Raw genomic sequence first — 27,368 nt, 5'->3', positions numbered from 1 at the left:
AAATCGCCACTGGAGTCGGACTCCAGTCATTACAACCCTGGTGCGTAGTAGGCCGATTACGTACTAAATTGTTACTAAGAAACTGTTATATTTCTTTCGTATCAGATACATCAATTTAAGGGGACCAGTGGTCCACCACACTGAGCAAAGTATAGCGCATCTTCGAACGACTGCTAAACTGACCGAAGTGGACAATTTGGAGCAGTCAAAGTATCAACTTACAAAGTTGGGAATAAATATCGGAACCATGAGTGAAAACGAGTTGAGCGCGATAAGACGCAACTTCTCGGAGAACACTTCCTGTCACGGGGTCAGTCAGATATACAGCAGCAAGAGCAAGTACGAGAAAGTTTTTTGGTGCTTCCTAGTTGTTGTCGTTCTGGGAATGCTCGTAAGTCAGGTATGGTAATAGACTGCTTGCATATTTTTACTAGGTTTCATGAATCATTCGTCATGAAATAATACTTGCAACTTTAGTGGTGAAATACATAGAATCAGTGTTGGGATGACTCGAGTCATGACTTGACTCGAGTCAGACTCGAGTCAACATTTTCGTATGACTTGACTTGACTCGAGTCACTTTGCAAAAATGACTTGACTTGACTTGACTCGGCGCTTCAAAAATGTCAATTGACTCGTGACTCGGAGCAAAATTTACGAGTCAATTTCAAGTCATCAACTAAACGGTTGATTAAATCGTCCTTTTTTATGTATGTTCGGATTGTTCGCGATACGCCGATGTCACTGGTGAGGGCAACCAGTCATTTACTGATTGCAAATCGACCGCAAACGAAACGATCACAACTTCCGTTGTCGCAGCAGTAGTAGATTAATCCCATAGCAACGTATCTTTGTTTCTCAGTGCTCAGTACGCAGTGCTCCCCTTTACCAACACTCTGGTACAATTTAAATCGAACGAACATCGTTTATGTGTTTATATTCTCGCAGGTGTGTAGATGGGTAGTGTAGGCTACTGTAACATATCAATTTGTTACGACTTCTCGAGGCTTCGTACCCGATCCTCTATTTTCGTTGATAAAAACAGACTGTAACATGTATCTATACGCAGCAGTTACTCAAGTATTTTATTAGCAGATCTAGTGTGCTGCGTGAGCGATACAACGCCTTTTTGCATGTATATTTACCTTTATATTTGTAATTTGATGCAACATAAATGTCCAATTAATCTGTCTTTCACTCAGCTAGCAAAATTTAATGACTTTGCATTATCACTCATACTTCGAAAATCCAATTTGACTTGAATCGTGACTTGACTCGTGACTTGACTTGACTTGACTCGACTTGACTCGAGTCACCTCCAAAAAACGAGTGACTTGACTTGACTCGAGTCACCTTCGAAAATCGATTGACTTGACTTGACTCGAGTCAAAATGTGCAATGACTCGAGATGACTCGTGACTCGAAGGTAGTGACTTGATCCCAACACTGCATAGAATAAATGTTCAATTGTTCATTTTCATACTTTACATCTTAAATCAAACTTAATGTCAAAAGAGGAAAGCCGAGCATATTGAAGGACAATTGTAATTGCCTCTAGAGTTAAGAACTATATACTAGCGATTTACAGGTTTCATTGATTGATAGCGGTTGCGGCACGAATTACGCGGTACGAAATATAGGGATGGTACAAACCTCTTTCCAGATTCCCTCGATAATCGTAAAAAATTTCGTGCTCCCCTTTCTCATCTCCTAATATAAATAAACCAAAAACATTGAAATGATCAACACAGGTGATTGCAATAAAACGTACAATTTCATGATATGAACGGCTTCAAAAATATAAAATTAAACATCGGACTATACATACCAATGACTAGTACCTGCGCAGGTGTGTATTATAGTTTATCGCGAAAATGTTTTGCAGGTTATTGATTATTTTGTCAACTGCATTCATTGTAGAAAGTCAGAAAAAATATTATTTTTTCGATTATAGTGTTTTGTTTATTCAGTGATCCCACTTGAGCTTGACTCAAACGGACCACTACTATGTAACACATACTCCATATACCATTCAAAATTCGCGGGAATCACACCTTTGCAATAGCCGATGACGCACATCCTGGGATGGATTTGGATATGCGCTCAGTTGATGGGTGTTTGTTGCTATAGAACATTTCTTAACGAACTGTTATGCACATGGTTCTCAGTAAGAGAGTACTTTGACCTGCCTTTAGATGCGCTGCTTCATAAGAGTGAGATGATACAAAATATGACCTAGCTTGATATACCAGGAATGTCTACTTCGCCGTTGTAAACAGCTTCGATCAAAATCTTTGTTTATTCGATTCAAAAGGCATTTGATGCATTGCATACGACACGGCCTTATAGGGAAATATCAAATTTAACCATACCTTCGCGTCTTTTGACGAACGCTGCACCGGTGCTTATTAATAGATAGATAGCAAGATCATTTATTGAATTTGCCTCAACAGGAGAGCATGAAAAAGTAGTATTTTCAAATTAGCGGCCAGTCAGTCAATCCCTTACCTATAGCACCGACTAAAGTATCCCTTGAGTTCAAAACAGTTATACTCTCAACTCCGATATGTTTACCAGTTGGTCCGACATCTCAATTCAGTCAAAATCAAGCATCGGCGTATATCTGTATCTGTATATATTGACAGTAAGACGCAGTGATAACGTTTAAAATCCAATTAAAATCATGGTCATTGCCGTTGTTGAACACGTCTAAGTTCCAGCACAAATCCAACTAATTATGAGTTCGAGAATGCATCATACTCTCAGTTGGCTTTGCGACCCCCTTCCATTTTTTCACACTCCCCAGTTCAAGAACCACTGCTCTTAAAGGTTCGCTGTGAACACGAACATATGACGTCACAACACGAATCACTTTTTGCCTTCCTGTCAGTGTTGGGATCAAGTCACTACCTTCGACAGACGAAGTGGCCTTTATCTTGAATCAAATAACGAATATAAAGTTAAATATACATGCAAAAAGGTATTGAACTGCTAATAAAATACGCGAGTGACTGTATAGCTTCATGCTACAATCTGCTATTATGAGGATCAGCCAATTTAGAGGATCGAATACGAAGCCTCCAGAAGATGAACAAATTTATGTGGTACAATACACTACCATCCCACCAAAACATTCATGAGAATATAAACGCATAAACCAGGGGTTCTCAACCCGCGGGCCGCATGCGCCCCGCAGACGCTTTTTCTGTGGCCCGCGAGATCTTTCAATATGATCGCAATTATTACCGGCACAGTTATGTTGTGTACACTGTATCAATTTAGCTACTAAAGCTCTCTTATCGCTCCGTCTCTGTTTCGTTTTATTTATTCTCATTCTGCAATGTTTTCTGGTTTCTTGATATATGGTCGAGTTTAGATTCTAATTGTTCTGAATAGGTCTTCGGGACAGTTCCATTTCGAGTTACACATGTCACCTGATCTTAGAAAAAAGCGTTGCTAGCTAGGTCTCAGGCTAAGCAATCCATATTTTGAGGCATTGTTGAGATTACCGACGACGTTTAAAATGCATGGTTCCAAATTGCTTGGTGTATCGCTAAACCCACGAAATCTGTTAGAGAATGTGTTTCTCCAACAAAACGTTACTATAATGTGCGAATCTACGCTGTTTCCGGAATTTTGCAGCAAGGACAACTTCATTTCGAAGCTGCCGTTGTCTGATTCAACCGTGACAAGAAGAGTAACAGCAATGTCAGTTAATCTTTCGTCGCATGTTTTGAAACGCGTTGCCCCGTAGACTACTTTAACCTAGCATTGGACAAATCTACGGACATTGCAACGCTAATTGTATTGAGATATTCTATCAGAGTGGATATATTTGTAGACGTAATGCTGGATGGGCAAACGTGGGGAGAGGGGACTAGCAAACAACATCAACTTAATTACAAAGCTGACATCTGTAACTATTGGTGCAGGGCATCAGCCATGGAAGGAAAGGAGAATGGTTGATTGGTTTGCTCAGAAATTACCCCGGACCAGAGATGGAAGTCGGGCCGGGCTTTTCGGGTTCGGGCCGGGTTCGGGCCGGGTTCGGGCCGGGTTCGGGCCCAAAGTTATAAAAATTATGGGGATTTAATCGGGCCGAATAGTCACTACGAAAAGCATTGACTTCATATACAAATTTGATTTGCAATTTTGTTCGAAAGTGGCACAACTACATATAAGATACACCAATACCGTATCACGTATAAGTATGGCAATATCTGTGAATAAATTTTATACGAAGTATGAACCCAGATAAACTTCATTATAAGACGGCCCGAAGACTATGATTGAGTAATGAAACAATGTCAGCTAAATAGTAAACAAGTGTCCCAAATACGCCAGACATTGATCATTGTTCAGGCCACATTGTGACGAAAACATGACTTACGGATGGATGGATAGCCTGGATTACTACCAATTTAGTTTTAATTTCGATGAGGCATGCTGAACTGAACAGCTAGAAGCAGGTGATGAGACGACGGCTTCCGTTGTGGCACAGCAGAATTGATCGATAGATGTGTTACGGCGGTGGTAATATTTATTAAAGAAAGCTTTTAGATGCGCCATAGTGATTTTGTCGTCCATGGTAAATTGCTTTAGGTCTATACGGAAACTAACTTATATTGTATTAGGCTATGTGACAGCGGTAGTATTGTTATATAGCAGTGTTGGGATCAAGTCACTACCTTCGAGTCACGAGTCATTTCGAGTCATTGCGCATTTTGACTCGAGTCAAATCAAGTCAATCGATTTTCAAAGCTGACTCGAGTCAAGTCAAGTCACTCGGTTTTTGGAGGTGACTCGAGTCAAGTCGGGTCAAGTCAAGTCAAGTCACGAGTCAAGTCACAATTCAAGTCAAGTTGCCATTTCGAAGTATGAGGCATGATTGCATCATTGCATTTTGCTAGCTGTCTGAAATACATATTGAGTGGTCCCTGATTCTGAACCGCTAAACGAATATAGAGTTGAATATACACGCAAGAAGGCGCTGTATCGCTCACATATACGTAGAACTGGTAAACTACGTTGATAGTCACCAGCCAAAATAGAGAATAGAGAATTGATTGAGAACAAATTGATAAGATGCAATACATTACCCATTTACAAATTGAGAGACGAACCCGACTGTATCCAGTAACTGTTGAGGCTATTGAAATAATCAATTCTTCGTATAACGTGTGAATGCAACGCCCTTTGTATGGATGACAGTTGACTTGTATTTTGAACACACTATTTTTCTCATCTTGGCCAATTTCATTCCTTTATTTCTTTAATTTAGTTTAATATTGAACCATTTAATACAGTTCACATTTTGCAAAAAGGATGGTGGAACTAGGTTAACAGTGGGGCTGTTTTCAGCGTATTCTCATTCAGATATATCAAGTTCTCTTGCCATATGCAAGATTGCTATCGAAAGAAAACAAAGTGAGAGCATTGAAAGCGTTGAAAAGCTCGAAATTTGAATCGTATATCAGCTTATTTGCTCGCAACAGTTTAAAATTGCTATTTGAACTTGGTTTCGGGCCGAAACGGGCTCAAAACTCGACCGTCGGGTTCGGGCCGGGTTCGGGCTGAACTTGTCGGGTTCGGGCCGGGTTCGGGTCCGGCTCACCCGGCCCGCTTCCATCTCTGCCCCGGACATGAGACTTCTTCTGATATCACTGAGAGCCCAAAGTGACAATGGTCTCTGTAAATAAAAAGTTACCGTAGTTTTATACTTGCTCGCTCACGCATTGAAACAGAGAGTTCAGTTCTCTGGTGCAAGGGTTTGAAGGTGCACATACCGACTTGGGAACGAATGCAATGCACGCTTCATGAAGAGATTTATTGTTCCTTCGGAAGATGACACAATTTCACTAGAAACAGCAACTAAAAGCTTACGAACGCTGTCCATTATGCTGTAGAATGCATACAAACTAAATGCCCATACACGACTGGTAAATAGGCTATATTAGCCTAAATATAATAGTTTAGTCCACGAATATACGGTAGTAATGTTCTGCGGCCCGCAGCGCTTTTTGCTGTTAAAATGCGGCCCGTTACGCAAGGAAAGTTGAGAACCCCTGGCATAAACTATATTCGTCTGATTTAAATCATACATGAGTGTTGGTAAAGGTAAGCACTACGCAATGTAAGAACTGAGCTGTATAAGAAACAAAGATACGTTGCTATTAGATTTCTACTGCTACCACGACAACGTAAACTGTGATCGTTGCGTTTGCGGTCAATTTGTTTGTGATGTCACAATGGAGTATCAGTGAAACGTACAAGCAGTGAATTACTGGTTGCTCTCACAAGTGACACTGGCGTATCGCGAACAAACCAAACGTACACAAGATAGGTTGATTTAATCGACATCGTTTACTTAATGACTTGAAATTGACTCGTAAATTTTGCTCCGAGTCACGAGTCAAACCACATTTCTGAGGCGCAAAGTCAAGTCAAGTCAAGTCATTTTTGCAAAGTGACTCGAGTCAAGTCAAGTCATAAGAAAAAGTTGACTCGAGTCTGACTCGAGTCAAGTCATGACTCGAGTCATCCCAACACTGCTTCCTGTCTGTATAAGATATTGTCGGAGCGGTAAGGGAAGGCGGAGCACAATGGACCATAAAACACATTTTTCGTCGCTCATTTTCAATACAGAAATACAAATGAACTTAAGCAATGAGACGATGGGCGACAATGAAACGCATATTTTCAATGAAAAGATTCCAAAATGCGAATAAATAACGAAAGCACAGCCACTTGAAAAGCGCTTATGGCGCAAATGGGACTAGCGGTGGGGGAAAATGGGATAGTGTTAAGCTATGAATTACTGAGCATGCATGTCGATACATTCATTATAGGGCAGAGATCACTACACTATGCACATGCACATCGCATGTGTTAGGTATAGCACCGTGTTATACTGACGTTAAGTTTTAAAACGGTGTTGCTTATTTTATATCGATATTGAAGTCGTGCGGCGCGCGGCCGCAACTAGATTTGAAAAGTGGCCGGCGACCCGTTTTGAGTTAGCGACCCTTGCATTAGGGGGTGGTAAAATAACCTTATTGTCTACCATTTACTTCGTGGCACTTCAAGGAATGTTTTTAAGGGTTTGAGCGAAAAAAATTAAATCTGTCTTGGGATATCCACGGATTAATTCAAATTATCCACTCCAGAGCGTCAGGATTACTACTGATATGACACCACTAAACCATAGAAGGGATGTTTATTCTTCATGTAGGGTTTTCAATATATTCACGATGCATCATTGTGTCCCTTTATCCAATGCAGTGGTTCTCAAACTTTTTTATACACGCCTCCCTTAATGATAGTGAAATATTTCGCGCGCCCCGTATCGTCATATCACAAAATGCAACCAGAATGCTAGAAATCCCAACGGATAGTTTGATGACATGGAAGGCTATGACTTGGGCAAGTTTTTGTTGCACTAAAATCGCGAGACAGTTGCATTTAATTTTAACAAAAGTTGCAGTAAAAAGTTGCATTTATAATTTTTGTTGAATTATTAGGGTATGACATACTCGAAAGGTTCCGTTGTATAACCTAGTTCCTGCAGAGCTGTCTAATTTGTTACTTTATTGCCATTTAACGCATTGGCGACGTCGCAACGTCTGGCGAAACCGCCCAAAATTACATTTTCTCCGGCACATAGAAAATTACGCAATGCTGGAATAATTTCCCCAAAAGAGCCAAACAGCATAGCTGTAACCCTCTCCCACTAAAACAAGTCAAATAACACACCCAAACCCCCTAGGTCTGCAAACTTGACTCAAGGCATTACAGAAAAACTCGCTCTCTGTGCCTTTAACAAAAGCAATAGCCTGAAAAAGGTGACTCAAGTGAAAATGTAATTTTCGGCAGTCTCGCCTAGGCGCTCGTGAAATGGGAAACTATTTCAAATTTAAACGACAGAATTATTAAAGCGAACTATTTACATATTGTTCGGACACAGTCGTGCTTGGCAGGGGTAGTTGAACTTATTGCTTGCAAGCCATTGTGTCATAGATAACAGTGAGATTCAACTAATCCATCATATAGCTCTTTGTTTTGCAAATAAAAGAGAATAGAACCATACTAGAAATAGTTTATAGCATGTTTTTAAATGACTCCTTTACATTTTAACGAAATATTTGATGAAAGTTGCAGTAAAAATTGGCATGAAAAATAGAGAAAAGTTGCAAAAAGTTGCACTATAAAATCCCTTCAAACAGCTTAAAACATCATAGTACATAGATTATGAGTATCTAGTAAGCTGTCGTAAGCTGTAAAAAAAATTGCAAAAACTTGCCCTAGTTCTGACTGTTGATGAGAAAATTCTCAAATATGAAATTAACATATAACTACAAATCGGACGTAAATCGCGCCGAGCGCGAACAATTTTTCAGTTTTCCGCAGCTTCGCGCGACCCCCAGTTTGAGAACCACTGATCCAATGTGCCCATAGCTTACCCTAGCCATTAATTAGGTCGAGCGGGCCCTACGATATTCGTATCGTAGGCCCCGGGTCGAGTATCGAGACTTCAAATGGAGTCTTTTCTATTACATGGGCGTTTCGACTATGCGGCCCACGAGGGTCCCTTCAATGCCGCCCGACCTGCTCGCAGTCCTTAACCAACCTGATATAACCTATATACTTGATATATCAATGGGTAGGCCTATATCTATGATTTAAGTCAGCTGTGTTGAACTCAAATTGTGTCGCAGACCGAATTCAAACCTTCAAATCGCTCGCGGACCGGTCAATGATTCCAAAATATTACCTCATGCACTTGCTTTTCACATGAATACTTTATTATCAAGCATGTATAAAATAATATATTAACACTGTATCACGGATAATAGAGGATTGTATTAGCAACTAGCAACATTCGCATCAATCGAATTGGCAAAAATGAGATGATTTCCGGCTGTAAGCATTTATGAACCTTTAGAATAGTGGCGCTATAGCGACGATAAGTTGGCATATTTCTATGCTGTTTTGGAAATCACGAACTCAACTTCAGGGGACAATCTGACAGATCCTGCTGTGGCCATCTCGAATTACGTCAACAAATATTTTTGCAATGTAGGACCTAATATCGCCTATTACAGGCCCGGTGTACAAAGCTGGGGATAGAACTAATGTTAACAACTACCGACATATTTCTGTTCTCCCGTCAATCGTAATTGGATTCGAAAAATTGCTCCTCTCCCGCCTATCTTCGTTCCTTGCCAAGATGTCAATCATATATCCTCAACAATTTGGCTTCCGCAAAAAGCACCAAATCTCACATGCCCTTCTGACAGTGGCTGAACAGTACTATGACGTCTTGCAGAAACGAAGTATAGGGTGTAGCATTTTAAAATCTAAAATAAGCGTTTGACTGCGTATAGATCACAGTATTCTCCTCTCGAAAGCAGCGCGCGAAGGATTCCGCGGTCCAAAACTAGGGTTCATGAAAAGCTACCGTCTGGACGACAAAAATGGTTTCAATATCCATAACACCTTGTCCTCAGCCCACCTTATTACCTGTGGTGTTCAGCAAGGCTGAGTGCTTGAGCCGGTCCTTTTTACTTTTCCTTTATATTAGGGTTACCATATTTTGGAATCGGGAAAGGAGGACATTTTTACCAAAGCAGAAAAGTTAGTTGATCAAGACTGAAAACAGCGGATTTCGGTATTTTTCTGTAAAATTTGGTGATTTGACTAAAAGGTCATCACTTTCGTTCGACTCCCGATTTACACCCCTTTTACCTAAATTTAGTTTTGTCGACCCAAAAAAAGGTCGTCACGTTCGATCGAACCACGACCTAACCGCTCGAACGTCCGTCTTTGCTGTTTCTGGTTTACTGTTGATTGTTCTAGCTGTAAAAGCTGTAAAGGAGGACGAATTGGCAAAAAGGAGGACATTTAGGCGTTCAAAAACCTGAAAAAAAGGGAAAAATCCCCCCAAAGGAGGACGTATGGTAACCCTATTTTATATGTCAATGATGTCTTTAAAAACTCGTCATTGAGTACCACACTGTTCGCTGATTTGAAAAAAAAATGGTTCTAGTCAAGTCGAGTCATCATATAATCTTGACTCGAGTCATTACAACCCTGGTTTGACACCCCTGATTTAAGTCCACAGCATATTTTGCAAAGGAATGTATGCATGAAACAAAAGACGCATGAACCGAATGTCTCTCTCAAGTATTATGTGCGATATCCTGCAAATCTATCGATACTATAATCTATAGGTGACCATACGGATCCAAGCCTATTTTGCTCGTGAAACTACTACTTCAATTGTCGAGCAATACAACGCGACGCTAGAAATGCCAGCGATAACAATTTGCAATTTTAACAGGTGCGAGTAGCGTTTTATTTTTCTTTAAATCACGAGACATGAATTATAACTGGAACAAATTGCGGTAATAACGGTAATAGATGGAGAAAACAAGTAACATCGTCGTCTATTACAACAACATCGTTACCGGCGTTTCTTATTACACACACTTTCAGCAGATCATATATGTGTCACTGTCTTGCACTGTGAGCATAATGTTTTTATTTTTGTTCAAAAGATTTTTTTATGCTGACACTCAAGAAGAAATGGATGCAATAAAAGAGTTGGCCAAAGCGGAAGTTAATCCATACGGAGGTATTGATTACGACAAACTTGGGGTAATTATCTATAAGTGTTTAAAATCCAGGCCAAAGGCGAATGAAACACGCCACTACGCACCGTGTTTTGCTAGTACGCTCTTGGCGAAAAGAGTGTGTATTTCCACCCGTCTACCACCCCTGATATAGGGGTGTGAATATACACCCCTTGTAGACGAAACCAGAACCTACCCCAGTCTTCTGCTACGATATAAATCGAGTACAACATTGTAATCCAAGTTATGCATGCACGTAGGGATGTACGAAGATATACATACGTAGGCACGTATAGGATTTAAGACCGCGATATAATTCTGAGTTAGGTTCTGATTTCGTGTACCACCCTTTTCATTCCTATGGGTGTGAATACACACTCTATTCTCTGAAGGTGTAGTCACTTAAGGTGGTAAAAGCATCCATTGATGATATTGCCCGGTACAAATGGCAGTATTAGGGCTGGGGAGAGGGATATTAGGGTTGGGGAGGGGATATGTGGGTTGGAGGCAGGTTAGGGATAAGGTTGGGGTAAGGGTGTCCCAAGTTTAGGGTTGGGGGAGGGGGATATTAGGGTTGGAGGGGGAGATATTAGGGTTGGAGGTGGGTTAGGGTCCCTTTCCCCCGACCGTAATATCCTCCTCCTCCAACACGACCATAGTCAACATAGTCGACATATAGCCGACACGCACAAAGTAGACGGACCCGTCTCTGACCGCTCGTTTGTCGATTGCCGGTAACAACTTTCAAATTGCAATACGCATCGTCGCCACCAATTACGCAGAGCGGACTCTCGGAAGTTTAGTTTGTCATTGTGATCTGTCATCAAATCATGTCTTTTCCCAGTATTTCAACAACATGTATAATGGCTCCGTACGAGAATACGCTATCGTGAAAGGATGGAATCTGAGTGAGTCTCTGTACTGGTGCCGAATGGGAAATGAAGAATGTACTGCGGTAACTGCATTCTTTTCACGAGTAACAGTGGCCGAGGAATGTGTTTTATACGTCTAATGATCACTCTCTATTGCTCTAGCCGTAGGCCCCGCTGTAGCTTAATTAAAGTAAAATGAAAGAGTGAAATCGAAATGCGCGAATTGTTTTTTTGTCATCGTTGACCTCGTGACATCATTTGTGTCGGCTGCATTTCCGTCCGTTTATCGTCTGACAACAACACCATATTGTCGCTGCGGAATCAAAGTAGCCTATAGCTATAATGTCCATTTTTCAAATTTTGAGAAAATCAAGTTTTTCTCGGTCATATCTTGGCCATGGTTATGTTTGTCACGATGGCCAAGATAAGGCCGAAAGAAAATGAAAAATTTATCAGAACCTAATTCTCTCAAAATGTGTAAGGACATAAGCTAATCTTCTTCCACAGCGACGACGTAGCCCACCTCCAAGAACACAAGCTAATATCGATTCATAAGAGCTGTTCTTCAATATATTCAGAATCGCGGGCGAACTGCAGAAAATCATGCACGAAATGAAAATTTTTTTCAGGACGATTTCATTTACACGATCGGCAATATGGGAAAGTGCTGGACGTTCAAAACTGATCGCTGGGTGGAGAAAGCCGGCAGTAAAAGCGGACTCTATATGATACTTGACTCACGACAAGTTAGTCTGTTATCCTTTGTGTGAATGCTTGGGCACTTCTAAGTATGGCCATGCCCTAAATCAGGGGTCTCCAACTCACCTATTCTTTCATTCAAATTATGGTTCATCGGTATGAGCTACGTGGCGTTGTTGTTGTCGCTTCGGTCTTTGCTAGTGTATGGGCCATTGTCGCATCGAGGAACGGACCATTCCATTTTATCAGCCTTATTTTTCTCCTACGGGACACGCTGTCGTGTGACGTGATCTCCAATGCCGTTTGATCGTGAAAAATATAGTGGCGTCGTAAACTGGAATTTATTTAAATTTCAAATATACATTATCCAGGGATATATATAGACTAGCCTTGTCAATAGTTTATCGAAATCGATGGCAGTATCGTAATTCAGAAAATGACCTCTCATCTCAGATCAACGGAGTAACTCGCTTCAATATGAATCGTAATATCATTATTTTGCAGTAGATGAAATTCAACACGATGATGCATACGAGTATTTTTTGATTATTAGGGTGGGGGTGTGGCGGGGTCAAAACAAAACTAAATTTCAACTTCAAAACAAACATGCTTGAGAATTGTGTGTCTGTTTTTTGGGATCGCGCATTTTAAACCCATCTATACGGGTGAACGTAACATATTCACTCGTATACAATGTTCGTGACTCTACAGGACGGATATACGGAGACGCCGGAGTACGGTAACTGGGGAGCCGGAATCAAGGTTCAAGTTCATTCACCTACTAGCGTTCCTGAGGTTGACGAGTTTGGACTTGCGGTACCGGTGGGTTTCACGGCATTCGTGACTGTCAAAATGATTCAGGTAGGAAGGCACCGGGGTATTCTAAATCTTTAATCGTTAGCAAAACCTTTGACTTGCTCGTCGTTATATTCGCACGTGGATTGTTCTTAGAAACAAAATTAAAACACCCATAGAGGGTGTGTCATCGTGCCAATTAAGTAATGATAGCTCCATTTGATATCCAGGAGAGGTTTGTAGGACCTTTCAAAATCTTAGATTCATTTTGTTCTTCCATATACTGATTAGGAAAATATAATGTATGAGCCATGGGGACGCTGTCAGCCAGACAAGGAAAACCTGAATTATTACCAAACCTACAGTCATGCGAACTGCTTTCGGGAATGCCACAGAGAATTCATAGAAGGTAAGCCCCTTCGGTCTACAACGGCAAATTGCGACGAGGTGCATACTGCATACTCATTGACGCAGGTTCCATCAACTATCCAGGATACTCTCTTAATTGCTCTAGCCCACTCAAAAGTCGATCCATGTTACCAGAACCGGAATAGCATCTCGTCAACCTCCCAGCGTTGGTCTTTTGCTACCCCATGGGGTCACCAACGAAACTTCAGCCTCCCCTCCACGCCTACTCGTAAGCTAGGGTTACCACATGTACTCCTTTAGGAGGATTTGTCCTCCTTTTTCAGAAAATCGAAAATATCCTCCGAGGACGCCTTTGTCATCATTTTTTGAAATTCGTCCTCCTTCATAGTTTTGACAGCTAGGCTAACGGACAGGGGCAACTAAAAAACGCCATAGATAACGCGAAATATGCAATGCGGACTTTCGAGCGGGCCATTCGCGAGTCGAGTCGGAGTGATGTCCCTTTTTGTTTTAGTCAACACCAGAGCCGTATCTTTAAAGAGTGGGTAAGACGGGAATCAATCAGGAATGATGATCTTTTTTATGTTTAGTCGACACAACAAGATTTGTAGGTAATAAATCTTAAAATCAGCTGTTTTCAATTCCGATAACGTAACTTTTGTGAATTGAAAATATTGTCATCCTTTCCCGATTCAAAAATATGGCAACCCTATCGTAACCCCGGATTCATTGTTACTACACGATAACGTATTTGTGTGTGTGTGTGTGTGTGTGTGTGTGTGTGCAGGGCTTTGGAGCAGTCGTAAATTTTTAACTGCTCCAGCTCCGGCGCTCTCTCCTATGATGAATTAGTTACGGCTCCAAGCTCCGGAGCTCATTGATACCACTGCTCCGGCTCCAGCTCCGGCAACTATGGTTCGGTTGTAGCCGTCGTAATTTTGTGGGGGTATGCAAAGTCCTGTGACGTTATAATTACTTCGTTTCGTCTGTTGGTGACGTCATATCCACACGAGAACGCAACTCACTCCATGTTATTGCATGTACATTGTACACAATACACATGATACAGCATTAAAACAGTGATGGGATGTTTTAATACCGGTACTGTGCTCGTTAATGTCAAGCCATACAGTCCAATTTAATCTTGAAATGGTGCGATTTGTTCAGATGTAACTGCAGAAATGAGTGAATGTCGCGACTTTAACAGCAGAAATCCACTTATTTCGAAATATACCCAATGGGTTCAAATTCGATATTGGTGCGCTCGTTACCAGTCCGTCCGTCGTCGATCAAGTTTAGTGGAGTATAGAAGGTTCCCCTTCAAAAGAATCGTATAAACTCAAAATTAGTGCCACTGACAATCTGGTGGTGCATCAATATTTGAGAACTTAATTCAACGCCGTGCACTGTACAAGTCAGTAACCAATTATGCTGCAAGCTCACGAGTGACATTGCGCGACAATTCAAGAATACGAGTGTATCAAGCAGACAAGAATGAATTGAATACATAAAATTGATGATTAGAAATTGGAAAGCGCGTATTCAATCACTAATTGCCCCCATTCAACAGCAGGACAGGGTTCGGACACCGCATTGACTAGCTTGCATCGCGGCAATTGTGCGATATGCGGACTCTAATAGCGATCTGAGCTGCTTGCTTCGATGCATTTCCCTATAGTTACGTTCGCAAATCGATACAGGAGTAAACGATCGTGCGCTTGAATGAATTTCAATTCATAGGCAAAAAAGATAACACAGTATCCAATTTGGCGCTGCGATTAAAAAAACTATCAACGAAGAACGTGCATTTGCTCGTCCAATTTAGAAACGAGACAATGTTTCTCGGAGTGCGGCATGCGCGCCTCTAAATCAACATGTGCACTGGTGCAGCAAGGTCGTAGTTATATTCTATAGCGTCGCTTATATATTCGTCTCATTACTAATTATTAGGCATATTGCTCGCTTTACATAAGCATCAATCCCATTTTGTGACACGCATGGTTTTCATGAGTTTTCGAACCATACAATTGGCCATCGGTGTTGTGTTGATTTGATTCAATAGCCTACTTATAATCAGGGCTGTGGAGTCGGTAAATTTTACCACCGACTCCGGCTCCGACTCCACACATTTTCAATATACCGACTCCGACTCCTGGGTCTTTAAACGTACCGACTCCGACTCCAGCATTATTACCAATTTACTTCGAAAATTATGTGCCACATTGTCGGTTGAATGACTATCATACAACCATTAAACGTATGCACACAAATGATTAACGGTGGCATGCTAAATTGTTTCATTGTGGCACAGCTCGAATTATCCACTATGCAATTAACATGAAAGAAAGATTTGCTAAATATCCTTCCTTTTTCAAGTTTTTATAACATGGACTCTCTAATATCCTGAAATGTATGAATCATTCAAATATGGCAGATATCCAATCCTGTATAATAAAAATGTAGATAAAAAACCAAGTGTAGCTCCTGTGTATGAGTCAGCAACTAATAAAGAGATTGAACTTACTAATTTTGTAATTGCACACTATCCTGATTACAAGCACAAACACTCCTACTACTAATAGACATTGGTCATAAATGGAATTTAGTTATGCAGTCAAAGACCATAGCCTATGTCTGGTCTACATGTACTTAATCAAGTATTCAAGGATTGGGACTTGCAGTCTTTCTTAATCATTCGTTCCACCAAAACAGCTAAGCTACACTACAAATATTTTTAATTTTGTCAAGTGGGAAGCATCGTTTGGTCATATTTACATCATTTTACTATTTTACAAAACCAGCCGATGCATTCGCTCTGTCACAGTATCATGGTATAATTCCAAAAATTGCATCAATTTTGACTGCATCGCGAAAACGCATATTGCGATTTTCTTCCCCTGTGCAACTGAGTTGTAATTTGCAAGTAATGTCAAATTTTATCTGTATAAGGGGTGGGCAACTTTTTCGGCCAAAGGGGCACATGAGATTTACGAACCATTGCGCGGGCAACTGGAATGTTGATAACCTGTTTTTAGTCGTCCGATAGGAGCGAACCGAATTAGGTAACATTGCAAACAGGACTTATATTAATACGCTCTAAAATTGATAACAATATGTCATGCAATTGTGCGGAGCGCAATCAGACCCTGATCGCGCGAAGCGAGAAATTTTTTTGCAAGATAATGACTGAATTATATCAATAAATATGTCGCTAACATACATTGGGGGTCGCATCTGTATACCACTGGGCTCATTTGGCAAGGACAGAATTATTCGACGTTTAGCAAAATCGACGGTATCAGTGAACAATGAACATGCCTCTATCATTTTGTGCACATGTTTTGTCGACGATCTCGCTGCGAGTGCACAAGCGAAGCCGCATGTTGGACGACACGTTATCTCCTAATTGCGAATATAGTTAGACTCAATTCTGTGAATAATATGTATTTATAATTTTCAGAAGGGGGCTCAAATACTAAATGCAAGAAATCTAGCGACAATGAATCATGCGAAGTACCGAGAATAATTTCAAGTCAAATAAATCTGCTATGAAATATTTTACTTTATGGTCATATACGAAGATATGGGATAAATGTGGCTGGCCCCTGGATACGTCAATGCGTCAGAACTGTTGTTTTAGTCATCATCAAATTTCGCGGTCATGCTAGTCAAATTTTGGTTGGCCTTGCAATTGTACCTGATGTCATAAATAATTTCGAGAATTACCTCGCAGGCCATACCTAACCTTCTCGTGTGCCAAATTTGGCCTGTGTGCCACGGGCTGGCCGCACCTGATCCGTATGGTTAATAAAAGTGATTGGTGGTACATAAAAATTCTATTGAAAATTCTTTGAAAGCAAACGTTTTCATGATAGAGAAGTTGGAGTCGGAGTCGAAGTCAGGGTCATTCTCACAAACTCCGACTCCAGTCAGAATTTTCCCCACGACTCCGGCTATTATAGTTTTCACGACTCCGACCCCATCAAGCGAAAATTACCCAGACTCAGACTCCACAGCCCTGCTTATAATACAGTAATTACGGAGTAAGCGCGGCAAATCCAGCCCAAAGTCACTCAACTATGTCATAGTTGAGTGACTTTGATCCAGCCTACCCAAGTTTGGCGCCTATGTATAAGCATGGCTACTGGTTAGTTAGAAAAGGGGGGCCAACGAGGCAACAATTCTTAATTTTTTGAAGGATTATCGTAAATTATGTGAATTTAGCCATCAGTAAAAGCATACCATCTTTTGAAATACATCGGAGCCGGAGCTATTGTTCATGGAACCGGCTCCAGCTCCGGCTCCTCTTGAATTTTATGTAGAGCTCCGGCTCTGCTGAAAATGCACGGCTCCGGCTCCAAAGCCCTGTATGTGCGGTACTTGGTCGTGCCACGCGAGAAGAAGTGTTCAAATATGGGATTGAATTTTGTCACTTAGATTAGTAATTGCCCATGCTCATCCTTTTGATCCGCTTTCAGCCCACGTGATCATCTTTACTGGTAGAGCTGAGGAACGTGGTGTCTTCGAAAACTTAGGGAGCCCTAATGAATTAATAATACTTCTACGGGGGGAGGGGGCATTGTCATTAATTACGCAGTGTTGAATATTCTTATTTCGTGACCTCTCTGTCGCTATAGAGCAGGGGTGTAAAACTCAACTTGCGTCGCGGGCCGGATTCAAACCTTCATATGACTCGCGGGCCGTACGAATCAAATGATTCCAAAATATTACCTCAAAACTCAAGCCATTTTTAAAATTTGAATACTTTATTATCAAGCCTATGTACACAATGGTAGCCTTTACATTACATTAGCATTACATTAGCATTACATTACGGATCATAGGGGTTCTATTCTAGCTACACTTATTCGCAAACAATGGAGTTATGGCAATAATACGATGACTGGGCGGTTGAATCCAGTTATAAACGGCTAAAGCAGCGGCTCTAACGATGATATGAGTTGTCATGTTTCTATGCACTCTTTGTTTTATTCGTATACTGGCGTCAGCCCTGCGTGTGAGTTTTGAGGAATACAAGAGCTGAACCCAGATATTTGAATTGTATTTTCGTGTAACTATTATATTATATATGCATTATATTCTCCATGTAACCTGCATATAAAGGTTTCGCATTGGCGTCGCTTTTCCCATAAAACTCTGAACTGTGTTTGCACTTTTTTGCCTTATCGAAATTGGGTGTCAACATGAACGACTTGTTCCTATAATGATGACAGAAGTGAATTCACAACACCACTGTCGGATAGTCATGATCATGACCTATGAACATACTCTACATTTGCTGTCGTGAGGGAATTTTTAACGAAAGTATTTCTTACTAAAAATCCCAACATTTGCTGTCAGAAATATGCTCGATAATACACGCATTTTTCAATCTACTCAAAATTGCTTCGCGGGCCGGATGAAACCGTCTGGCAGGCCGGATGCGGCCCGCAGGCCGTATGTTTGACACCCCTGCTATAGAGTCAAAAGATATTTGAATCGTCCAAACGACCCGAACTAAAATAAAGGAAAAACCTCTTTCACGAGTTGACATTTCTTCATAGGGTGCATCATTTACTCAGATTGCCAAGACCAAGGACTATTCGACGCCTATATAAAAAATTGACGATTTGGACATATCTTTACATACATCAAGGTGTCGGCCAACACGCGGCTATCATATTCGGCCAAGGGTTTCTCGCCACTACTGTTTTGGCAGCACAATTTGCGGAGCCTCATGTTGATCGAAACTTTGTCTTGCTGTGTCGTGGTGCGGTAATGGCCGGCGCCGAGATGCCTGTTTCTAGAAATTAAATTCGATTTATTTGGGCATCCATATCAAAATCAAGACATGCAGCGACATTGAACCGCGCGAAGTGCGAAAATATTTTTCACGTATAATAATTCTATCAAAAATAATGTGTATTTGCGAAATAATTTTCACCCCCTTCAAGCTCACCCCCCCCCCCCCCCCCCCAATTGGCGGCAGTTACGGCCCTGCATGTCACATTCAAAACAGACTAGGACTGAAAAACAAGCGAGCGGGCGTAAGCCCTCGGATACATTATAAATAGCAATTATAGGTGAAAATCATTATTTTATGCGATGACTGTGTGTTAGGGGTGGCTTATGATTTCCTACGTATTACATCGGCTACCAATCGTAAATCCTAGTGAACTGTCCCACGCGGGCGAAAGCCAATGCATATCCGTAGCCGTAGAGCAGGGGTCGCTGGCCACTTTTCAAATTTCGTAGAGGCCGCAAGAATGCAATATTGAAACAAAAATGCAACACAGTTTAGCAACCACGTTTTTAAAACTTTACGCCAGGCTCCCTAACGTTGGCGGCTATCATAGTTACCACAGAAGAAGCAATACTTTATAAAAGTAGTACAAATACGACTAGAAATATCATGATAATTCATTTCATTTTATTTTGAACTATGAGCTTCGCACGATACCTGACAACGCTTTTCACCAACTCAGCACTAAGGAATCAATATTGGGGCAGGCGAGGCACGTTACTATAGCTGAAACACTGCGTCTCCTCCTAAAGCTTGATCTTGTGGGAAAGCCCTATAAGCCGTTTTAGGTAGCGATGTTGGGCACAGGCGAATAGCTTATTTTGAAACAACAACAACTTCATTTTGAAACTGAAATAAATTTCGGCATTTCTAAATGCTTTACTTATCGTTCTTCCGAAATCTCAAATCAGAGCGCGGGTCGCAAAATATGACATCGCGAGCCGCGTGTTGGTGAACTCTGCCGTAGAGGATGAATACAGTAACTGTCAACGGGAAAATGAATAATGGTTGATTTACCGGACAATCGGAGCCGTGACTGAACGGTGCACAGTATGTTTTTACAGCGACTATTTCGGGCATGTAGTTTTACGCAGTGCCCATCATCATTTCCGAACGACTATGCAATTTGTTCAACCCGTCGTTTATTTCAGAATCGTGCGAATGCCTTTTATACCATTTCCAGAACTCCACTGATTTTCCTGAATGTACACCAGCGGAAACCATTAGCTGTCTATATAATGTCTCCTGTAAGATTGAAGAAATGGATACTTGTCAAAGATTGTATTATTGTAACAATATGACCTAATTCAGTGTTCAGGGAGCTTTTCCTGACTCCCGAAAATTGTGAGTGCCAGCCACCTTGCAACACAAGACGACACGAATCCAAGATATCATATGGCAGTTTTCCAAACGCAGTAAGTCCATGAAAGACTGACCGAATATTTTAACATAAACTAACGATTTTGAGTGTTTGACTTCCAAAATATTTCGCGTGCTGGTCGCCGGTCGGACCAACGTTATATTTTTGTTTCATTTGCCTGGACAAAAATATTTCCGAGACTCATCATTAGGGCTGGGCAAAATTGAGCATGAGTATGTAGTGTAATTTTGAATCATTATGTGGCAACCGACAATTAATCGATAAGAGACTGATGAGTATGATATACAATTGAACAATAGCCTATATTCATATTGAAATACACCCGGATGTTTTAGGCTAACACTTGTCACGGATGCTAGTCAGCAACTAGCTAACTTGTGGAGATAATTCAGCAACAACGTTCTCATTCATTCTGAGTGAATTTATAATTGGTTAATTATGGGCTGTTTGGTTGTTGAAATTGGAAGGTTTTCATTAAACTACAACATATCCGCATTTAATAAACCATGAGCTAAACAAAGGTTGATATCTCGTAGAGTTACATAGGCCTACGATGTAAGCCACGTTTGAGGATTAAATTATAGTTGAGAATGTAATAAATCAGGAATCGGTAGGGTAGGCTACACGAATCAGATTCGCGTACTCAATTCAATACGCTCAGCCCTACACATTATCAATGATTATGAAAATGCGTGACAGTAGTCTAAAAGTATTCTTAGGTGAAACAACGAAAAATCATGCACGTATACTCATACTCAGCTAATTTTCAATTTTCTGAATAGAAATCGCATTTACTTTCAACAATAGGCAGTTTACTACAATTCACCGATAACATTTTGGGAAAACGCTACGAAGGAAAAAGTTTCGCAAAATCTAGTTGGACTCCACGTGTATTATGAATCGTTAAGCTACGTGGAGCGACGAGAAGACAAAAAGATCACATGGAGCGCGTTACTAAGTAAGAGTCACTCAACTACTTTGGCGCACTGTCTCAGCAAAGATACTGCAGTCCGGAGATATAGTTTACGAGATACAAGGACATGCTATCACGGAATATCTCGACGGTATGGCGCGATGGGATTACCAAGAACAAAATACGATGTTGTGGTTAGGTTAGGGTTACCTTTTTCAGGTGTTTGAAAACGTCCTCAGAGGACGCCTAAATGTCCTCCTTCACAGCTTTACATACAGCTAGGATAATGGACAGGTTCGACTGAAAATCAGCATAAATGACGCTAAACAGGTAATACTACGGACGTTCGAGCGAGTCATTCGGGAGCCGAATGAAAGTGATGACCTTTATTTAGTCAACTAAACAAATGTTCCTGAAAAAATCGGCTGTTTTCAGTCTTGATGAACTAACTTTTCTGATTTGGTACAAATGTCCTCCATTCCCGATCCCAAAATATGGTAACCCTAGGTTAGGTGGAATGGTCAAAACGAATCGTATCATTTTACATGCCATTGGAATTGAATCGGCCATGTCGAACAGAAACAACAGATATAACCGGAGGGTTGAGAAAGTGGTTTTGATTGACAGCTCCCAATAGCGATTATTCATGGTAACTACGGTTGCATTTAAAACAAATCGTTCTAAAAAACACAAATGGTTGTTTAAAACAAAGGCCTTTTCAAACAAAAATTGTGTTTTTTTAGTTGTGAAATCATGCCATAATTGTGTAGGTACTTTCCAAAAAACATGTTGAGCCTACGAGCCTATGGACAATTAACCCCGATATAGCCGATGTATACGATATGGGATGGTTGGAACCCTCAAAATAGTCGGTTCAACAGCTGTAATACGTAGATATTTCGTCAAATGGGCTATATTTACCTATATTTGCAATTGTCAATGCCGATCTACTATGACGTCACAATTGAATATTGGTGACGTCATGGCTTAAAAACAAAAACGTCGTAAAAAACATGTTTCAAACAAGGGCATTGTTTTAAACATGTTTGTTTTAAATACAATCCTATTGGTAACACTATTGAATTTGATATATAACACAAACAGAATCATTAGTTGTCAAGCGTGCAAATTAGTAGCATCATTACAGGCAATTGAGAGATATATAGTGCCAGGGTAATGGTGGTAGGGGTCTGCGTCATCAGTGTCGAGACCACCAGGCCAGAAGCATCTTACTACAGAAGTCGTTTCACTCAAAACTCTAAATTCAACTGACAAAAAGTGATATGTAGACAAAACATAGCATCATCGAAAATAATCACAAATCAAATAAGTAGGCTACCACAAGGCAGGGATGTCAAAACTCAACTTGTGTCGCGGGCCGCATTCAAGTGATGGAGTGAAAACGCAACCTGTCGCAGGATGGTTATAATCAGGTCGATGACCACGTCAACTTTTGTTAGAAATGTGATTCATTTTACTCACAATTGAGAGCAAAGTCATATAACTGTTTTTTCTATTCAAAAGAAGGTAAATTTCGAAGTTCTGTGCTAATTAAGTCAGTCCATATTGTGACACCATTTTACGTGATTGAATCCTGCACAAGACTAGCAGAGTGGTGTTTCACAGAAAAGGAAAATCTTATTCTTGTTCATGTTCATAGACAACCAAAACGTCGGCAGTTGACAACAGACATGGGGTGATTACTTCATGAATGTAATCGATTGCGATTACGATTACTTCTGAATCACGCGATTACGATTACGATTACAGCAAAATCCGCGGGTAGTCGATTACGATTACTTTGGAAAAGTAATCACGATTACATTTATTTTGCTTCTTAGAAGTTATCTTTGGAAGATAATAATGCGATGAAAAGGCCTCATGAGAGAAAGGTCTTTGCTTTTTAAATGGGACGTCATGGCATCATTACCTAAATATGACATATTATACCATTGCATGATTTACAGAAATAGGCATTTCAGTTCCGGCCGCGACACAGCAAGACATGCTATCTTGGCCAAAACATTGTGTATTCTTTCATTGTCCATAGCCGCGCTGGATATTGTCGCGACGAATAGTCTTCTCAATCTCAGCGCCACAATAAAAATGCCAACCGGTTCACCCACTGAGGAAAATGATGAACCCCGTGTAAAAATGTCAATTTCTGGGTGCGACTCACGAAAGTTTTTCGTTTAGTTTTATCGTCTGCTACGTTAGGGTGACTCCAAGATCGTTTTATTATATAGCAGAAAGGAGGTCAGAATTACCAACATACAATACAGTTATAGTTGTAAATTACGTGCCTAAATATTCGCGCTTGGCGCGACTTGACAGCAAATACACAGCGAATCCATATCGCATCAAATCGTGTTTTCCAGTTCTTGTGAAAATCCCGGTCGTTAATGGGGGGTCTGGAGGACTTCACCCGCCAGAAGTTTTATTGATCGCCTTATGGGAGGGGGGGGGGAATCACAATTTTTTAGAAGGGGTAGTAGCGAAATGCTGTTTCGGTAAGCCTACTGATTCTAGCTGCAATCCACACTAACATGGCGTGTAAGTGGATGGCTAAAATGGCAGATCCAAATGTTGAGTATAAAATTGCGAAATAGAAATTGTTGCTCGTTTCAATTAGGGCAGGATGAGAATATGATAAGGTAAACATATACTTCTGCCTACAATCCACTTATTACAGATATTCCGAGCTGCCGTTATACGAGTAACGGAGAATAACGGCTCGCTTATGATTTTTTTTCAGCAGCCGTTGGTTTTTAATGCTTCGATGTAGAAATGGTCATGTTTAATTTGACAGGTAAAAAATTTCAAATCTTTGCCCGGTGTGTACGTAAATAGGCCTACCGCTCGCCAACCAACAACGGTCTAACTGCGTTTACCTGAGCATAACAAAACATCAATACATAGTGCATACGTTACCATTCGAAACTAGGCAGAGTGGTGATTATTATCCCGCTACGAGGTAGTGGCGTCAGCAGTGTATTGATAACCTGACATGATGCATAGCGGCACTGGCGTAGCAGCATGTGCTGCCGCCCCTGGCTCTCGCTTAAAATGCCGCCCCCTCCCCCCCCCCTAAGTATAGACCGCAGCATATTTCGACATAGATTCGTGTTCAAGCAATCTTGTCAATAAAAATAATTACAAATAATATGCCCGGTCTCATGCAGCCTCACCGTCTCAACGTTAATAAGGCCAAAAATAATAAAGACAAGAAATAGCGAACGAATGTATTGTCCAAATAGAAAATCAATAGCCGCCTCAAAGCAAAATCAGCGATAATATCCTCAAATTCAAGTTTTTGAACGTAGTCTCTGTCTATAGACATAATGGGTAGAGCTGATAGCCGATCATCATTCATGGTGGAACGTAAATAAGACTTAATCAGTTTGAATTTTAAGAAGCTCCTCACACAGCTCGCAATTGAAACACCGATGGTCAGATAAAGTTTCAGACACGAGCATAAATATGGTGTCGAATCAAGTAGCTTTGCATTAACTAACCACTGTAAAACATCAAACGCTGTTGCACTACGATCAAACGTGGTTTCACCTCTCCGCACCAGCCTCTTAACCCTTTTAAAATCTCAAGTTGAACAACTTTATATGATCATATCTTAATTTGTGTTCGTCCTAGAGGCCTCATATTGGTTTGTACGAAAAGCTAGCAATCTTCTGGTTTATATTATTCCTCATTCGAAGGTATGAGGCATGACAATTTTCGCTGCTACCTCCAAAAAGTTCACCTCGTCGTCATAAGTGCTTCTACAAGCGCTGGTGAATAAATTGTGACTTTCGCTTTGCAGCAGCGCGTGGGAATTCAAAAATCCAAACATATAATTTAAGTGGTGTATGCCGGTAAAACTAGTTTCAGCTTCAAGTTTAAATCTGTCCAAAGCTTGAAACATACATCGTCTAACTTCTTTAACAACACTGATGCCAGCATCTTCTTATTGTTTGCCGGCATTCTCCTTTTTCGTCGAGCTCTCCGAACAATCGGCCTTGACGGCTAACTCGGAGTGGCTCCATTGCCATGTTAACATATAAATTCGTGTTTTCGGAATCAGAGCGACACTAGCTTTCGATTGAGACCTGTATAATTAAATTTTAGCTCACGGGACGCCAGCTATAGGACTACCAATTACCCTTCTTTTAGCCGGCTTTGTACACTGTGCCGAGCGAGATATATAGGGTAATGGTAATGCGTCCGGCTTCTTGATCGGTAGGTCGTGTGTTCGATCCCCGGCTGTTTCAGACCAAAGACTCGAAAACTGGTATCCGCGGTTATCCCGCTAGGCGCTCAGCAATTACGGAGGAGAAAGAAAACGGGGGGTGCAGACTAGATGACCTCACTATAAAGTCCGTATCGCATCTCCGTCGTCAAAGCATCTCGATGGTGCAGGCGAAAAAGAATACCATCAATCTCTCTCTCTCTCTCAATGTGAAACCTCATTTTGCCGCCCCTGGCGTAGAGCCAGACCCGCCAAGTGGCTGCTACGCCACTGTATAGCGGGTGTTCTTATACGATCACAGTACTAGGCCTACATGCATATTGAATATCTATTTACTATATGCGGATAATTCGTTACGCAATGAAGAACCAAGCTAATACTTGTGAGTTGTGACGCAATAATGAGCAGAGGCGTTTGACAATCCTACATTTATGCTCTCCAAAACCTGTTTTAAATCGCACTCTTCATTGTTCACGAATGTTCACTTTATGTCATGGGCATTGCACAAATGAAAAGTAATCGTTCTTTCACAAATAAATCGATTACATATGTGAAGTAGTCGATTACGATTACTTCTGATTTTTTTCGAATGTAATCGATTGCGATTACGATTACTTGGAAATGCTGTAATCGTCGTAATCGATTACGATTACTAATCACGATTACCCCACGTCTGGTTGACAACCAAGCAGGAATTTCAAGACCTCCAATTTGAAACCTCATCTTCCATATCCTAAAGTTTGCAATTTCCATATCTACATTTACAAGAACTGCGTATGGCCAATTTTGCACGACTTGCAGTCTCTTTCAAATGGATCCCCAAACTGATATCCCATAAATGAGAAGACAGTGAATTAAAGCATAGAGTCAACTGATTTGAAAACGTAGTTATGTACGATGCGATCTCGCGTCAATAGATCCTTTTCAACTGGAAATATTATTGCTTAAAAGTACTTGTTGTGATACTCAACGTTTCATTCACGAACCATGCACAATTGCACATTCGTACTAATGCTCAACTCCGAACATATATGACGAAAGTGAAGGTGTCGATGCCAAAGATGATCTCGACCACTGATATAAATTATCCTCCAACTGCATCAGTTATAGGAATGAACAATTGAACATTGACAATCAATCCCTTGAAATGGTAATCTTTTCTTGGCTTGTCGATCAGTACGCGATTAGCATCAGCTGTTAATCGATTTTGTTCTCCCTTATGGCGACACTATATAATAAATCTTACCCTTACGCAAGAATAATTGCGACTTTTCAACCTGCCTGCGCCGGTTGTAATTGTTGGCCGTTCCTCGTCATCAAGTAGGAAATTCTTATCACTTAATCTGTTGCAAATATTTCCAGGTGATGTTGGCGGTCAATTAGGCTTATGGCTCGGCATAAGCGTGGTAACTATCGTGGACATCGCGCATTTCTTTGCGAACCACTTCAGAATTTTAATGCGCAAAGTAAAAGAGCTACGCGGCCACCAGAAAACCACCAACCAGGACGTCGAAGAAAAATAACGGGAAACGGAAATTGGGTTTTAGCATTGATGCATGCGTTGAGTGAACGGATTAAAATCGACTACGTGACTGTACCGTGTCTGTATAATTTTGATGTCTATCGTTCGACAGCAACACGATTGCTTCATCCGCCTCGTCA

At 40.9% G+C, this 27,368-nt stretch overlaps 1 protein-coding gene across 1 annotated transcript; it reads left to right on the top strand.

The window, feature by feature from the left end:
• On the top strand, positions 1 to 27,368 carry LOC145433705 (bile acid-sensitive ion channel-like). Its single transcript, XM_080310895.1, has 11 exons — positions 1 to 400; positions 10,230 to 10,339; positions 10,557 to 10,656; positions 11,476 to 11,586; positions 12,133 to 12,249; positions 12,914 to 13,063; positions 13,289 to 13,406; positions 20,321 to 20,416; positions 20,481 to 20,584; positions 21,358 to 21,508; positions 27,069 to 27,368. The coding sequence occupies exons 1-11, from the start codon at positions 248 to 250 to the stop codon at positions 27,227 to 27,229; spliced, it is 1,371 nt and encodes a 456-aa protein (XP_080167021.1). The 5' UTR covers positions 1 to 247; the 3' UTR covers positions 27,230 to 27,368.

Source organism: Botryllus schlosseri, chromosome 2 (genome assembly GCF_051294905.1).
Source record: "Botryllus schlosseri isolate E-star chromosome 2, Bs_hap1, whole genome shotgun sequence".
Classification (NCBI taxonomy): Eukaryota; Metazoa; Chordata; class Ascidiacea; order Stolidobranchia; family Styelidae; genus Botryllus; species Botryllus schlosseri.
The sequence above is the reverse complement of the archived record's forward strand: the minus strand, read 5'-3'. Positions and strand labels throughout refer to the sequence as shown.

Coding starts and splice junctions, on each gene's coding strand:
- LOC145433705 (XM_080310895.1), top strand. CDS start 248: ATGAGTGAAAACGAGTTGAGCGCGATAAGACGCAACTTCTCGGAGAAC. Junction 10,657..11,475: donor TTGATTACGACAAACTTGGG/GTAATTATCTAT, acceptor GTCTTTTCCCAG/TATTTCAACAACATGTATAA. Junction 11,587..12,132: donor GAAATGAAGAATGTACTGCG/GTAACTGCATTC, acceptor AATTTTTTTCAG/GACGATTTCATTTACACGAT.